At 35.1% G+C, this 16,499-nt stretch overlaps 3 protein-coding genes across 5 annotated transcripts; 1 reads left to right on the top strand and 2 right to left on the bottom strand.

Moving 5' to 3' along the window:
• Window positions 1-655: 655 nt before the first annotated feature.
• On the top strand, window positions 656-1,703 carry LOC125874449 (non-specific lipid transfer protein GPI-anchored 21-like). The gene is made up of 4 exons (XM_049555344.1): window positions 656-1,041; window positions 1,147-1,173; window positions 1,272-1,322; window positions 1,415-1,703. The coding sequence occupies exons 1-4, from the start codon at window positions 711-713 to the stop codon at window positions 1,630-1,632; spliced, it is 627 nt and encodes a 208-aa protein (XP_049411301.1). The 5' UTR covers window positions 656-710; the 3' UTR covers window positions 1,633-1,703.
• Window positions 1,704-1,757: 54 nt separating this feature from the next.
• LOC125874405 (probable RNA helicase SDE3) lies at window positions 1,758-8,639 on the bottom strand. 2 transcript variants are annotated; one of them, XM_049555286.1, is made up of 6 exons: window positions 8,448-8,639; window positions 6,310-7,136; window positions 6,064-6,234; window positions 2,734-4,188; window positions 2,194-2,382; window positions 1,758-2,160 (listed from the first exon to the last, which is right to left on the bottom strand). In XM_049555286.1, the coding sequence occupies exons 2-6, from the start codon at window positions 7,105-7,107 to the stop codon at window positions 1,936-1,938; spliced, it is 2,838 nt and encodes a 945-aa protein (XP_049411243.1). In that variant the 5' UTR covers window positions 7,108-7,136; window positions 8,448-8,639; the 3' UTR covers window positions 1,758-1,935. The 2 variants fall into 2 exon arrangements, with proteins under 2 accessions (XP_049411243.1, XP_049411242.1); XM_049555285.1 differs by having other exon boundaries at window positions 1,758-2,382.
• A 1,252-nt stretch (window positions 8,640-9,891) lies between these two features.
• On the bottom strand, window positions 9,892-15,314 carry LOC125874409 (type IV inositol polyphosphate 5-phosphatase 7-like). 2 transcript variants are annotated; one of them, XM_049555293.1, is made up of 12 exons: window positions 15,057-15,314; window positions 14,856-14,943; window positions 14,078-14,143; window positions 13,880-13,964; window positions 13,666-13,770; window positions 12,791-13,535; window positions 12,478-12,671; window positions 12,178-12,286; window positions 11,919-12,067; window positions 11,512-11,787; window positions 10,984-11,062; window positions 9,892-10,523 (listed from the first exon to the last, which is right to left on the bottom strand). In XM_049555293.1, the coding sequence occupies exons 1-10, from the start codon at window positions 15,084-15,086 to the stop codon at window positions 11,568-11,570; spliced, it is 1,791 nt and encodes a 596-aa protein (XP_049411250.1). In that variant the 5' UTR covers window positions 15,087-15,314; the 3' UTR covers window positions 9,892-10,523; window positions 10,984-11,062; window positions 11,512-11,567. The 2 variants fall into 2 exon arrangements, with proteins under 2 accessions (XP_049411250.1, XP_049411249.1); XM_049555292.1 differs by having other exon boundaries at window positions 9,892-10,512.
• Between the last annotated feature and the right edge of the window lie 1,185 nt (window positions 15,315-16,499).

The following is a 16,499-nucleotide window of genomic DNA, read 5'->3' as shown; positions in this document are numbered from 1 at the left end:
ACAAGGGAGGGTAACTAGACGAATTCTTCGACAATTCAATATGAAAGGAATGTCAAAGTACACTAAAATTATTAGTTATTTATGGTGAACATTTATATACACTATGTTACGTTATTGTCACAATACACATAACACCTTGTTAAATTTTGAGACGTCCAAGGATTTCTTTTTAACAAGAGTCTACTATTTCATATATTATCCTACACAATTTTTTATATGCTCAAATAAATTGAAATATTTTACAAATTAAATTTTTTTATTTTTATTTTTAAAAATGTGTATCATGTATACATTAATTAATTTGATATATTAAGAACGGGCATATGTAAGTTTGACCAATACTAAACCACCAAAATTCTACAAGGTATCAAGATTAAATGTGACTTTAATTTCAAGGAGCAATCACATCACACTTTTCGGGCAACTAGCTTGAATCTCTTGGATATCAATTTAATTAAGAACTTCGAAAATCCAAATGCAATTAATTATTTTTAAGGTGACTTATAAACATTCTTAATCATTTGAAGTTAGTTAAGGTAGTTGAGCTCCAAAACCACTTTGAACCTACATGTTTCTCCTTGTTATTTTCCCCTTTTGATCTATAAATTACTTCTAATTAGTAATATCTTCTATATCCAACATCAAGTTTCTATACTTGCACATTCCCTTTTAATTACTTATTCTCCAAAACTTTAAAATTCATTACAAAAATGGAAGGGATAAAACTATCGTCAATTTTGATTGTTGTTTTAATGGTTTTCAGCACGCAATTAGTTTACGGGCAGATTAGTACAGCGTGTAGCGCGGCAATGCTACGTAGCTTTAGCCCTTGCATAAACTTCATTAGCAATGGTGGGAGTAATAATTCTTCACCAACTTCAGATTGTTGCCAATCTCTCAAGTATGTCATGAGCAATGGCACAGATTGCCTCTGCCTTATTGTTACTGGAAACGTTCCTTTTCGCGTTCCCATTAACAGGACTTTAGCTATTTCCCTCCCTAAAGCTTGTAAAATGGATGGTGTCCCCGTTCAGTGCAAAGGTAATTAAATGAGTGAGTTAACTTCAGTGACCACCCAAGATATTAAACTCGTTCCAATTGATATTAGGTCACTAATTTCTGACTTGTTGATTACATTGCATGCAGCATCACCTTCCCCTGTTCCAGCTCCAGGTACCAAAGTTGCTCAATTTATTAAATTTTGACACCATCATTTCTTTATTTTTGTTTAAACAAGGGAATAAGATGATTAAATCTTCATTTGGTTACAGGTCCAGCTAGCTTAAGACCAACTAGGTCACTTCCATCTCCTAGTCCTAAAGGTAACTAAAACTCTGCGTTTCTGGTGAATTTTCCTTGAAGTTTAACATATATATGGCTTATGAGTTGGTATTGTTTGTTGCACATTTTGCAGCTGCTAAAAATGTTCCTCAACCATACACACCTCCTCTAAGACCAGTGGCTAATAAAAGACCAAATTTAACACCACCTCCAATAGACATCTTTGGAGACCCTGATACAAATTTAGGATTTAAGCCTAATTTGATACCATCAGCAGCACAGAGTTCCCAGAGATTTTCAGTTTTTGTACTTCTAGCAGCCTGTGGGGTAATGGCTTTGCAGTTCAACTGAGCTGGCAACTCAATGTAAACAAATTTTATAAGTGTTGAATATAACGAATTTGAGGTTTCAAGGTGTCAGCTTTTATGTAAATTTTGAGCTTGAATTTTGCACATCATTTTATATATAGAGAGAGATAGATAGATAGATAGATAGCATCTATACATGTAGCTAAAATGCAGGCATTCCTGCGATTGAAATTTTTCAAAATGCAATAACCGCACATTCTAGTGCAGAATCTGAAAAGGTTCTGTGAGTTTTGAGGTTCAATGTAACCTCCAAAAGATTCACCCACTAGCATAATAGAGTAAGTAGTTATTTCCAACCATCAGACCATTCAGCTTCATCCATAACAGGGTCCGGGATGTAATCTGTTTGGGGCATTGTACCTTGAACATCAGGAGATGGCTGAAGACCATGTTTCTCTTCATTGATGCAAGTGCCTTCCTCATTCCAATTCTTAGCTAGTTCCCCTTCATCTTGGTCCCAATTGTTGACTTGTCCCCCTTGGTCTTGGTCCCAATCATTAACTTGTCCCCCCTGGTCTTGGTCCCAATCGTTAACTTGTCCCGCCTGGTCTTGGTCCCAATCATTAGCTTGTGCTCCTTGACAGTCCCAGTTATTTACTTGTGCCCCGACATCATTCCAATTATTTGCTTGTTCCGAGTCGTCTTGAACGATCTCCAGTTTTTCAGGTAAGAAGCAGCCCTTGTAGGAGCCATTGTCTGCACAATACCACAAAAGCTTGTTCCAGTAGGGATCCTGCCATATCGTATACGTTAATAAGAATTGGTATTTCTCACTAATAGATAGAACAATTGGCAAAATATGTCTCAAGATTCATAATTTTTTGCTCATCATAAGCCCATAACAAATTCAAGAGGAAAGTCACCTTTTCTAATTCAACTTTTATCAATGACTCAATAGGTATCACCTCCAAAAATGCCAACAAAAGGTACCACCAGGATAAGGAAAGTTTTCAGAAAATAGATAGACAGAAACTCCACCTTTACTATGGCATATCAAAAAAAAGAAAAAAAAAAAAAACACAATGGCATATCAAATCTACATTGGTGCTACAAATCACAGTAGCAGAAATAAATACAGAATCACCTTGCAGATGATGTGTGGATTCCCGATAACTACAAGCAATGATCTGGCTCTTGTAGCAGCAACATTGAACCTTCTCGGATTGCTTAAGAATCCTAAATAATGGACTCTGTCAAAGTCATTATGCTGTATCGTTGACCGGACGGTCGATATGATAATAACTTCTCTCTCCTGACCTTGAAATTGCTCTACGCTGCCAACCTTTATATTAGCCCAATCAAAGCTCTCAAGGGCTGTTCTTATTTTCAGTACTTGCTGCCTATAAGGTGTTATCACCCCAATGTCTTCCTCTTTCAGACCTTTGTTCCCTATCAGATCTCTGATGATCTCTACTACCTTGCTTGCTTCGATCCTGTTGAACCATGATGGGTTGTTTCCTTCCCTTTCATCACAACCTTGTATGCCAATGAAAAGCAACGGAAATTCCTTGTTTGGAAGCATGTCCACCCAAGTCTGGGTAAAAGTTTTATCTTCTTTACATGGGATCAACTCTCCTTCATAAAACATTTCTGAGGGAAGCTGCAGAATTACCGGATGACACCGATAGTTCCTTACTAGTCTGGTAGCATAATTTTCGTTGAGCGCACCATATAACTGGCATTCAAATAACCTTTCCATAAATGAAGTTGCCAATCCATAATTTTCAGCATCTTTTGAGAAAACTATGGGACCAAGTTGCTGTGGGTCACCAGCAAGTACAACTACTGTCTCTTTCTTTAAAAGATGTGACAGAGGAACCATGGTATCAGGCTCTGATGCCTGTCCTGCCTCATCCAAGAAAATATGAGAGAAGTGTCCCCGTTTGATGCCTTCTGAATAAAGAAGACATGCACTAGCATATGTAGATATGATAACCCTATATCTTCTAAGGTCCCTGAGAAGAGGGCACTTAAAAGAATTATCTTCAGCATTGCAAAAACGAAGGTAACTAGGATTCACATCATCTAAAGGACGTGTGAGTGCATTCAACCTAAAAATCTCATGCTCCTGCACTTCAACATTCTGCTGACTGACAAGTTTTTCAAGTATATGGTCTGCAGCACTATTTGAAGGTGCACAGACAAGAACTTGAGTATCTTTCCTCATAATATGTAGCTGGATAATAGCTTCTATAAGAGTCCTTGTTTTGCCTGTACCAGGAGGCCCATGGATAACATATGGAGCCCCTCCTTTGCACCCAAGAATCTTTTCAACTGCACTTGTTTGTTCCTTGTTAAGCATACATGAATTAGGTGCCAGTCTAGCAGCTTGTATATTTCTCTTTCTGGATATGCCTGATGGAAAGAGAATTTCTCCATTTAAGCTTTCTGTAGCTTCAATGGCTTGATGTAACCTCCGCACACCCGTACGATTGAATGAAAACTGCACATTGTACAGATTTCCAGGAACATGGTTGATGTGGAATTCTTCATCAAACTTCAAATATACTTCTTCCGCCTCAACTCGGTGGATATAACCCTGTGCAAGAACCACCAAAATCACCAAGTTTATGTTAATACATTTATTCTCCTTTTGATCTATCAAGTTCATGTGTAAAATCTTGCTGATATATAATTATTTTTCCTTAAAATTCTTCATATGCATAACTTAGACAAAAAGTGGAACTTTTAACATGTATCATATAAAGGAGGTGCTATGCATATGTCATTGCGCAGCTTAATTTCCCTAAAGACTAAATATTGGAATCCATTGAATTTCCTCATTCCCAAGTATTTGAACCTTGGGCCTTCGGTTGATTGTACTAACATGCAACTAAGCAAAAAACAGCTAGACATAACAGCCAGGCATCACAAAAGTTGTCAACCTTTCTAGTAAAAAAGATGAAAATGAAATTAATAACAGAAACAAAGTAAAAAAAAGACTCAAGGAAGAAAACAAAAAGCAATGTTGATGTTCTACCACGACATCCATAGTTGTAAAGATCAATATGAATATTTCAAGAGATGTGATTTTAAAGGTAATAGGAAGACAACACAAGGACCCTATCTAGCAGAGATTTGGATGTATAAAGGCAATACATACATAGCCCCTCCCACTTGGCTTAAAATTCCTTTTGGCACCTTAACTTAGTCAAGCACCATTTTCACACCTCATGTACCCTTGAATTGTATCATGAACCACGTTATGCTGACATGGATCTATCATCTATATATATTTTTCACTTTTATCAGGTGCGTAGAATGACTTTAACAGAAATAAGTGAGGCCCACTCCTTAATATCACCTTTTACATTTCTTTCCTGTGATTCGACCTTTATTCTTTCTTTTCTCTGACCTCTTCTTGACAGATCAACTGTTTCTTCCGTCTTTTTTAACATAAGAAAAAGAAAGACAAAGTCCAGTTGCCGAAACAGAGAAAATTTTGAACAAGACTGTGAGATCATTGAGCTCAAAGAAAGAGGAAGTCTTCAATCCTTTTAAAATATTTCTTTGAAAGTCATGTAGCTAATACACAGTTGGAGCTTGACCATTATAAGACATAGAGAAAATGGCCTAAAAGAATTAATTTGCAATTTTTGGTGATAGATACTAGTGCAGGTGGCTATGCTTGCACAAATATGCTTCAAATTCTTTGAATCGATCTTAACAGATTCTACTACATAAATAAAAATTTATCACAATGAAATTCTCGATGCAATCACGATACCAAACTTTTTTGAATTTTTCTAGATGATATTGTGATCTATATGAAATTTCTAGACCCATGTTTACAATTTTTCTCTACAATTTATAGAGACAATCTGGGAGGTGAAATGGAGCTTTGAAGTAGTGGTGTTGCTGATCAATATAGATGGTAGAGGAAAAGGACTGAAGAATTTTAACGTCGGAATGGTAAGAATCTGAGCTGGTGGAAAAGATGATACTGAGAGAAGCGGAAGTTTTGACCTTCTGGGGGGAGTTTCTTAAAAATTATTGCATCTTCTTGTTTCCTTTTTCAGCTCAAAAGCCCCTTTTTCCTTTTTCTTGCATTAGTTTGATGAGAAGCTACGCGGAATTATCTTATTTGTCATATTTGATAGATAACCGCATGTAAGTTCCCGCGTCATGGTTTACTTAGGGGTTACCATTCAAGGGTCTAAAAACACAGTTTACACATATATGGGTGCTCAAATGGTCTTAGCTAAGTTGAGGTGCTAATACAAAATTTCAAGCCGAGTTTCAGGGGCTATCTATGTATATGGCCATGTACAAATACATCAAATGACTCTTTGCAACTTTGAAAATGTACATGTAAAATGGATTGTAATAATTTTTACCAAATTATGCAGTAAAGAGAGCTTAAATTATCAAGTAGCAGCTTATGATATAAAACAAAGCACAAATATGAATGCACCTGATAAGGGGTGGTCTCACTAGCATCTGCAGAAGCTATCCTTGCAAAGATAAAATCTCCATAAACAAGTGATGGCCTCCTCTCGGCTAGCCCTGGGACATCAAGGGACAAAAACTGTAGTCCTTTGCGCTTCATGGTGACTGACTGCATATCATAGTCCCTCATGTCTTCCTGATGCAAGAAACTATAAGATATTAGTGCTACCCAAAATCAAGTATTACTTCAAATCAAAATCTGAACACACACCTCCATCTTGATTTCTTCAATTGCTAGTAAAGTTCTAAAATAAGCAATGTAATTGTCTCTTCTTAAACCTTCCCCAATAACATCAGGAAATTGTTTCTTCTCTATCATTTCCCTTATATCCCCTGGAATTGGATATGAAGGAAGTCTGTATCTGAATCCTCGATTTGGAGCCCTTGTAGGACGAGAACCCACAACAAATGCATTTGCAGCATAAACATCTACTGCTGGTACTTTCTTCTTTCTGTCTCTGTGGAATGGCCTCCTCGAAGCCAGAGACTGGGAAACCTTATCCTCAGCCAAGACAAAAACTAATCTTTCTATGGTGTCATCACCCACATTGAAATGCACAGCTGATGTGTGCAATCCAATTTCTTTGGGTTTACAAGTCAGCCATATTGTAAGTGTTTGACCTGGTCGTAACATTCTATCCTCTAAGCTAAAGGATTCCATGAATTCTTCAACATATTGCACATCAGAACAAGCAGTTGGAGGTTTCATCAGAGAAAGAGTGAATGAATCCTCAGGTTTTGAGTCATAGATCTTAATTGACCACAGCTCCTGGGTTTCATTAGTGGTATTCTCTATTGTGACTGAATCGACAACAGTTTCCCCAACAAATCCTGATTTAGGTTTTCCTGCTACCAGCGGAAATGGAACAGATATAACAACTATATCACTCTCTTCATTTGGATTGTAGCTACCAGCTGATTTATATTTGTCAAAGTCGACAAATCCGATGTCTCCTTTATCAGTAATAGTTGAGTATTCATCATCCGACTTATAAGAAGTTGTGCCCATGAGTAATTAAGATGAATTTCAAGAAGAACCTGCAGTTTTCAACCAAAGTTATTGTACGACTGACAATTTTTAAGATTCATGGAGAAAGTAAACCTGAATGAATTGCCACAACAAAGTAACCCTACTTAACACTTAAAACCGAATCATTTTTACACAAACAATCTGATCGTCCAAATAAATCTAAGAAAGAAAATTTAAAATGAAAATGATGAAATAGACTAACAATCAGCAAATCACCAAGCACTTTAGATTGGGTAACAGATGAAAATCCAAGACTCAATTCAAAATCTTTCATGAAAAAGAGTGCTAAGATGAAATGCCATTTTCATTTGAAAATGCTAACGGTTAGTGTGAGCTTATACATGTGGTTATGCACTCTTTGAATAGGAATCTGTTTTCTGAAAGATCCTGGCTTTCATACTTTGGTGGGTCTCCGAGATCCTTTCGATGACCTATGTTGAAGGGATATCTATCTAATCCGATTGATTGCGTAAAGCCCGCGGTAGCAACGGAACCGTACAAGGCATTATATTGATACACAGCCAGTATTTGCATCCAACTTTTACACATTAATATTCAGGTCAGTCAGTCCGTAAATAGGTACAGACAACCTTACTTTTTAAGTAAAATAATCTTAAAGTAAGCATGCCAATGTTGTATTTGTGGATTATTCATGTATGCAACATATTTCGAAACTAATTCATGTATGTGACATTGTTATGAAAGAATCATCAGTTAGCATAATGACATAGCACAAATGACTATGGGCAGCATTAAAATATACATGGGTTGTCAATGTAAGTTCTCCTATTTGATACTTCAGGTGAATAATTACTTACCCATCCAGTTTTTCCGATACCGTGAAAGTCCAGATAAACGAGCCTAATCAACTTTTCTGAACTATCACAAGGTTCCAAGTTAATGATCATAAATAGGTTATAGTAACACAAGGGCTAATTGCTCTTCATCTATTAATTTACTCAACTCCACATTGACAAAAGGCAAGTACTTTAGGTGAAGAGAAAATGATTCAATCACAAATAAAAATATTAAAAATCAAGTCTACATCAGGGTTTCTGGATACTTCACTCAAAGGGGACGAAAATTGCATCTAAATCAGGCCAAATTTTACAAAAACTTTTATAAAGACAACAGACTGAGTCAGACATGACCAATGCGTGAAAATCGACATGACCAACACATGAGTTTAAAAAAAAAAATCACAAATTTCAAAAGTTGAAAAGGGAAAGTTGCGATTAAAATCAAACCCGGATATCAGTTAATTGGTTCAGAAAACTGAAAATGCAGATCAAATTAAGCAGATAAAGAAGAAAACCCACCTCGATTTTGATCTTTAAAAGAGAGAATAAAGAAGAAGGGTTTATGAGAAATTGTGGGTTGTCACCAAAAGACAAATGTAGATGAAATTCTCCAGTTGCTAACACAAATTATTGCAATAATTTAGAGATTACAAAGGAGACAAAAGGGGCCTGAGGGAATTTGATAATCCATATTCCACTAGACAAAGTTAATAAGTAGTGGACTGAACAGGAATTGCGTGACGGAGTGATACAACACACTCTCTCTCTCTCTTTGTTTTAATCAATTTTTCTTTCAATTATTATTCAAATTATAAAATATTTTTTTAGTTTGCTATGTTTCGTTAGTTAAAATATTTGAAAAATACTCTCCTTCTTTTTTAGTTGTCTACTATACTAAAAAAAAGTTACCCAACTTGATTCCATAATTATCTAAATTAGAGAAACTGATTAACTGAAAATCATTCATTATTGTCTTACCATCATAAACAAAAGAATTAAAATAAGATTATTTAAAATATTTTCTTCGAAAACTCGATGAATTAATTGATTATCTATTTCAAGTATCAATAATTATTAGTAGGGCATAATACATGAATGTGTCTCTTAACTTGGTATCATTTCATATTTACGCCCTTCAATTTTATGTGTGCATAAGTAGACACTTTAACTTATATAAAGTTGAAAAAGGAGATACATGAGTCATACATAGCATAATACACACAGGACACCAAGTAGGATTAAAATTATCACGTAGAATGTCACGTATAAAGTTAAGCAAGTAGACATATGAGTCGTTCTTTTTGGTGTATCTATTTGTATGATTTTACTCAAAGGCCATAGGATTTCCTCAAAGTTCATCATGTGTGATCAGTCTGTCGAAATCTCCATCTTCCAATACAATGCCTTTTGCTTTTCATACTTTTGGTAAGCTTCTTATCGACTTCTTTACCCGTTAACAGGGGATTACATAGGGGATTACATAGGTTGAATTGATTTGATTTGTTAATAAAAAATAATTAAATTAATTACTATGTCAGTTTATTAAATTTATAAATCAAATTAAATCAACATAAAAGTCCATTTTTTTAATTTCAATTTTAGTCTGTTCTTGTTTTCTTAGTTTTTTCAATAATCTTAATTTTTTTTATAATTATATTGTAATTGAAAAAGAGATCAAATATGTTTTACTCTTGCATGTGTTAGAGGCAACTTATCTTCACTCATCCGTTAGATTTTTCCTTAACTTCGAAACTCAAATTTATTGAAAAATGACCAATTTTCATTATATTTGAGCTCTCCAATTTTTCAATTGATAAACATAGAATTATGGAAAGAAAATTTTAAGAACAACATTTCACGTAAGTTTGTCAAAGAAAATATGGAACTTTTCTATTTCAATGAGAAGAATGACTTGAATTCTAAATAGTTGTGAAAATTATCAATAAAATAATATTAATTATTTCAAAACTTCTCAATATAATTATTATAATAATGTAAGCATTATACAATGTGAAATTAGTAATGCAAGAATTATAATGTAAGGATAGGAAATGCAAATTGATAAAGATTAGAGGAGATCACAATTCCTTTGAATATATATATATGTGTGTGTGTGTTCCTCTTAAGTTTGTACACACCCGATGATCAAACATGATAACTTTCCACCATGTCTCATTCTCTTTATGCCATTGAATCCTCTGTCTAAAACATAATAAAAGAATCTTGAAATAGAACTATCATTTTCTCACTTGGTAGTCCTATTTAACCATAGCTCGAGTTCATCTTGTTAAAAATTGACCAAACAAGAAGCACCTAATTAGTATGTGGCGGGGCATTAGCTTCAGCTTCCAGAGCAGTACTTCCAATGCTCAAGGGGAAAAGAGTCCCAAAGACAGTTTGTTTTGTAGACTGTAGTAAACTTCACCTTCTCAAGGACCTACAAGAACTTGATTAAAGGATCCTTCCATAACTCAGATAGCAAAAGAAGACTCGTAGCCACAGCTCAGACATCAAGTGTGCTAACACACCATGCTCTCTTGCATGGCTGGCCATAATCTCACCAAAGCCACCAAGCTCCAAGGTTCTGAAATAAAGCTGACAGTTATTTCAGTGGCGTGAGTTGCCAAAGGGATTCAAAAATAATAAATAAACAAACACACGAAGAGCTAAAAAGCCATTAGAAACTATGGCTAGCAGGAATTGACCTGCTAAGTCAGAGAACTTGAACCCCCTTTACCACTGAACTGAGCTTTTGGTTTGTATCAAGGGGATTCAACATTTAATATAGATACACAAAACAAAATTTTGTTCCTATATACAGAGTGTAATTTTCTGAAGAAGGGGGTTTGGATAAATCCTCTTTGATCAGTCCAGGTTATTAACCAGCAGATAACCTATCTTTCCAAATAACGCTGAAGTACATCATAATTACCTAACAAAATGGAGGAAAGGTGACACTATGGAACATCAATATTTTGCTACTAATGCAGTGTTAACTTGCAAGGAAAATAATGTACAGTTCAAGCCTATCTTAAGGACAAAGATCAGGAATAACCTTTTTCAATTTGTGGGATATGGATGGTCCCTAGTCCCCCTTTGCAGTTGAGTTTTTCCAAAGCAACGCCTGCCTGAATCTGGTGAGCAGAAGAGAGATGAGATATGTACCACTCCCTAATATGCTTTGACGAACATTTAAAGGCTACAAGCACTTTGGAGTTTGAGGCACAAGGCTAATTAGGAGACTTGAGAGAAATAATAGTATCACGAGCAGGTTCAAACATATGCCAGAATATTCTATTGAAGAGCAATCTTACTAAGAATCTCAAAGACCAAACCGCAATATCATGCCTGGAAATGGTAGATGTCGATATCAACTTTATCCAGAATTTGAGTAAGACCAATTAAAAAATCTTGGGAGAAAAAGAAAAGAGAAAAATAGAGAGCTTTCTTTCCTCATTGGGCACTTCATGTCCTAGTTTAATTAAGATGAGATAAAATTGTATTTCTCAAATATAGCATCCCATAGAGATCGTATACAGAAACAAGATTCACATAAATAAAGAAGTCAAAAGATAAAGTGTACCTAGACAAAAAAGGGGAGCACACCAGACACTGAGGCTTTATGTCCTCACTTCTACTTCAAAAGAAGCAGAGCTCGGTATAACCATGTGAGTAGGGCAAGAGCTCCTCCACCTCAATTCTTGAGCTAGAACGTCTCATTTTCCTCAATCTACTGCGTTCTGATTCAACCTCGGCCAAAAACACACTGAAAACGGGTCTATGATCTGAAAATCTAGACTCCCCACGGACATAAGACAACTGTTGGAGACCCCCACCATGCCACAAAATACGATCACACCTTCAGATGGACATTGTACAGATTAATTCTAGACTTGTATATAAATCCTCCACTAGATATTTTGATAAACTGTATAGAAATTTTAGATTGAGAATATATGTTCTTTTTGGTAGTCAAAGAAAAACACTTACCATGCAGGTGTTCTACGCTTGTCCTTTGGTTGCATGTCATCAACAGAATACCTATCTGAATTCCTAGAATATTTATATGTTGGTGGGAAATATATCTTTCCTTCTTTCCATCCCTCAAAAACCCGACCACGTCTCTGTTCTAACCTCAGCTGTCAAGGAAATAGAAAACAAGATCAGTTGATTATTGCCCTATGCCATTATTCAACTGAAATAAATTTCAAGTATGAAAGTGGGAAAAAACACAAGATTGCAAGGAGACCTGATCATTTCCCAACAATGCTCTCCAGTTTTGCATCTCAACAAGTGCTTTTGCAGAACGATAAGAGAGTGCAATTCGATAGTTCAGATCCCCAAGCCAAATAACCCGGCTGAAGAGAATTGGAAAATCATCAGAAAATGGATGCATTGGAAAATCTCAGATGAAACGAATTTATAACCTAATCATGGTTTTACATGTAAGCAACTATATTAAACTCAAGCCTTACCATCTTTTTCATTTTTCAGTTAACTACATGAAACAGCAATAGAAATTATTCCAGAAAGTAAACAGCTATCTTACTCGTGCTCAAGAATAGTTTCTGGTGACTTCTCTTCATCCACACCACTAACTTGTGGAAATCTTGTCTTCTTTAGGATCTCCATGACATCAGAATTTCGGCGCAACTCATCACCCTCTTTCTGACCAGAGGTTAAGTGAGTGCAGACAAAGCAAAAACTTGTTTGATGTAACTGCATACTGATTGAAATAGATCCCTGCAAAAACAAGCATGGAATGATTGTACATTATGCCAAGTTTTTCTCTTCTAAGTCAATATGTGGAAATCTATCAAGTTAGACAAAACATAACCAAGATCTTTTCCACTTAGAGTTACCTTATTCCTAAGGTACCCCATCAACCCTCTGCCGACACATGATACTTTCATATTCCGAACATGTTCCCTCAAATCACTCCGCACCCATACGGTGAGAAAAATGCCAACCATTTGTTTACTTGCTGCCAAACAGTAGTTTGAATTTCTGGGCATTCTATAACCATCTTCTGCAGGAGCATACCCTCCATTCCTCAAAGGGGAAAACGAAGCAGCAGGTGAATCTCCAGGTCCATATTCATCATCTGATGAGCCCCATCTGGAGACATCACTTGGTCTTTGTCCGCAGGAATAGTCACTAGGTCTATGACCAGATGAATAATCACTTGGCCTGTGAATAGAGGTATAGTCACTTGGTCTGCGAGAAGATGAAAAGTCACTTGGCCTCTGCTCCCTATTAGGATCAAAATCACTAGACCTATGTCCAAAAATTACTCGATCACAAACACTGTATCGTCCATCCACACGAAGTTGCGAGATTGATGGGTCATTTTCCACGCTCCCGCACTGAGGTGTCTGAACTGACCAACGATGAGAGAAGGACGATGCCTTGTATCTATTTGACCCCTCAAAGTCAGCATTCCACTCGGCAATTGGAACAGGAGAAGAAGTGTAGCAACCATTACCTCCACTAGTACCAGGACCGTTGTTTAATGTCTCCCCAATCAAAGCGATCCACTTTTTGGCAGGGCCACTGTCTTCGGCTCCCAGAATATTACCAGCATTTAAAGGAACAATTTCCTGAAATCTGAAATGTAATAACGACAATATTTCAGTCAACCATGGTAAAATGTCACCCAAGATAATGTTTCAGTCAACTGTGGCATATGAAATTTTTTGTAAAGGAATAGATGAGAAACAACTCTTAAAGCTCATACCCAAGCACATAAATATCTGCAGGGGGTGAAGAATGAAGCCATTCATCTAGATTCAAATTGCTCAGTGGCGATTCTCCGCCGACATTCCATGTAGACACAAAGAGTCTGAGCCAATAAGAAATAAAGCGAAAAACATTCATGTAGTGAGTTGTGAACTATAAAGGAAAAAGAGACAAAACCTGAAATATCTACCGGATTTATCAAGAAGACAAACCTATAATCTTGTACATTTATAATCTTAGGGCGATCAAGACTAACACTCCCCCGTGGGAGATGCTCCATACCCCTGGTTGATTTCTCTGCTCATTTGAGAAGGCAAAGAGACTAGAATTAACTCAAGTCACATAAGAAGAGTCTCTTAAATACTACATAGGGTATTATAAGGATTTGGAAAATTAACCATGCCACTAACCTGTTTTGGTCTTCTTGACAGCGCAATGTTCCCACTCCGAGATGCTTGTTCTCCACTCATAACTTCCTAAAGAAGGGAAGATCAACATTAGTTCCCAATTGAAGAGTTGGTAAAAAACCATAACTCAAAACAATTTTAACAAATCACAAAAATTGGAAACAGCCTATTGCACAAATCATGGGTTCGAGCTATGGAGACAGTCTCTTTGCAGAAATGCATAGTAAGGCTGCATACAATACCCTTGTGGTAAGTCCCTCTCCGGACCTCGCACATAGCAGGAGCTTAGTACAACGACTACACAATTAGGAATGATTGTGTTTAACTTTATCTTTATGGGGAGAGACCCATCAATTTCTACTGGAGGTAAAGACAGTGAATAAATACAATTTCAATATGAGACAAAACCTTCACTAATAACCAAAAACATGTGCTGCAGACAGAAATAATTATCCATCACACAAAGTTTTAACACAAGAATAAGATAAAATATTCTATTCAGAATGTCACTCAACTAATAGTTAGTATCTCAAAAAGCCGTCTTTGCTCTTGATTCCAATTTTCTTCAACAAAGAAAGCGATTTTCTAAGCGTATCAGTTGAGTGACCATAGGAAGATTCACCTAAATTTTGTAAGTTACAATCTACTAGTTTTAGTTACCCAGAAGAAAAACCCAATTCAGAACAAACATTTCAACTCCTCAAAAGAAAAAGGTAAAACACAGATTCATAAACCCAATTAAGAAAAAATAAGAACAAAGAAAACAAAATAAGATGCTGACCTCCATCAACAGATTCATCAGATTCAAATTCAACAGTTTTGCCCTTTAAATTGAACCACTTCCTAACCAATTTTCTGGACCAAGATAGCTTCAGCAATCAAAGGGCAAAAATGTCAGAAATCAAAGCACAAACCCCCAAAAATTGCATTTTCCAAAGAAATGAAAGCAAATGGAGAAAAGGGGTTGTGATTAAGTATTCACCTTGCTTTTCTTTGAATACTCATCCCTCATTGCATCACTCTTCGTTCAAATTCTGAATTATATTCTGAGTCACCCCAATAAAATCAAAATCTTGAAAACCTTCAGCTTCTTCTTCTACTTCTAGCTACTTTAATTTCTGATCAGTAAATGAAACCAAATAACATAAAAAGATAGCAACTTTATAGGCAATATTCTTTATTTTTTGGAAAAATCAGTAAATATATACATTGTATTCATTCATTCATTATATATAAGAGAAGAAATTAAGGAAGTAAGTGAGACAATCACTTTTAAATTTAGCAGAAGAAAGAGAAAAAAGGATGTCTATATATAACAGAATATCGAATTTGAACAGGGTAAAGTGCAAAGTACAACTTATCTATTCTCAATTTATTTCTCTAATTTTAACTTTGACTCGGAGTCGAAGAAATTAAAGAAATTTTTTAAACATATTAAATTTAACTTTAACTCGGAGTTGAAGAAATAATGGAAATTTTTAAAGATTAAAAATATGTTAGATATTGTTTAATCTTATAATTATAAATATTTGTATGACAAAATAAAAATAAAGAATTGTTATTTTAAAAAAATAAAATTGAAGAAAAAGTGAGATAAGTAAATTGAAACATAAGGGGTATATCTTTTTCCACCTTTCATGTTTTAGTGTGACACTATTAATTTTTTAGTCTATTTTTAACGGAAGTAATTTCAAATACAAAAATAATTCAACTAAGTTCTTTTTTAAACATAATTTTATAATATTAAAAAGATATCATGACATATTTAAAAATGTTTTACATCTTATCAAATATTGTTTCGTAAAATGGGATAAAGAGAGTACTTGTCTCTATGAAATCATATTACTAGAAGATGAATAAGAGGGTGTTTGGATTGGCTTAAAAGTTTATCAAACATACTTTTAAGTTAGTTTTTGACTTTTGAAAGTGTTTGGCAAATATAAAAAATAACTTAAAATAAATTGAGAAGTGTTTGGCAAGGTCAAGAATGACTTAAAATAAGTTTAAAATTACTTAAAATAAGTAAAAAACCAAAAGTAGGTCTCCCCTTAAAAATCATTTCAGTTTGACTTTTTATTTTCAACTTAAAAACTACTTTTTTAAGGCAATCCANATAAAAAATAACTTAAAATAAGTCAAAAATAACTTAAAATAAATTGAGAAGTGTTTGGCAAGGTCAAGAATGACTTAAAATAAGTTGAGAAGTGTTTGGCAAGGTCAAGAATGACTTAAAATAAGTTTAAAATGACTTAAAATAAGTAAAAAACCAAAGTAGGTCTCCCTCTACTTTTTATTTTTTGACTTAAAAATCATTTCAGTTTGACTTTTTATTTTTAACTTAAAAACTACTTTTTTTAAGGCAATCCAAACGAGACCTAAATCTTGATTGTTTTCTTGTCCATGTCTGGTATTCATATTGGAATTG

The sequence above is a fragment of the Solanum stenotomum genome, chromosome 8, assembly GCF_019186545.1.
Source record: "Solanum stenotomum isolate F172 chromosome 8, ASM1918654v1, whole genome shotgun sequence".
NCBI lineage: Eukaryota > Viridiplantae > Streptophyta > Magnoliopsida > Solanales > Solanaceae > Solanum > Solanum stenotomum.
Note: the sequence above shows the minus strand (reverse complement) of the source record. Positions and strands in the feature narration are given on the sequence as shown.

Excerpts from the sequence above, each read along its gene's own strand:
- LOC125874449 (XM_049555344.1), top strand. The coding sequence starts at position 711 with ATGGAAGGGATAAAACTATCGTCAATTTTGATTGTTGTTTTAATGGTT. Across the intron at positions 1,042-1,146 it reads TGTCCCCGTTCAGTGCAAAG|CATCACCTTCCCCTGTTCCA; the intron begins GTAATTAAATGA and ends CATTGCATGCAG. Across the intron at positions 1,323-1,414 it reads TCCATCTCCTAGTCCTAAAG|CTGCTAAAAATGTTCCTCAA; the intron begins GTAACTAAAACT and ends CACATTTTGCAG.
- LOC125874405 (XM_049555285.1), bottom strand. The coding sequence starts at position 7,107 with ATGGGCACAACTTCTTATAAGTCGGATGATGAATACTCAACTATTACT. Across the intron at positions 6,235-6,309 it reads TTGAAGAAATCAAGATGGAG|GAAGACATGAGGGACTATGA; the intron begins GTGTGTGTTCAG and ends TTCTTGCATCAG. Across the intron at positions 2,383-2,733 it reads ATCCACACATCATCTGCAAG|GATCCCTACTGGAACAAGCT; the intron begins GTGATTCTGTAT and ends ACGATATGGCAG.
- LOC125874409 (XM_049555293.1), bottom strand. The coding sequence starts at position 15,086 with ATGAGGGATGAGTATTCAAAGAAAAGCAAG. Across the intron at positions 13,965-14,077 it reads TGTCAAGAAGACCAAAACAG|AGAAATCAACCAGGGGTATG; the intron begins GTTAGTGGCATG and ends TCAAATGAGCAG. Across the intron at positions 11,788-11,918 it reads AAGCGTAGAACACCTGCATG|GTGTGATCGTATTTTGTGGC; the intron begins GTAAGTGTTTTT and ends GTCCATCTGAAG.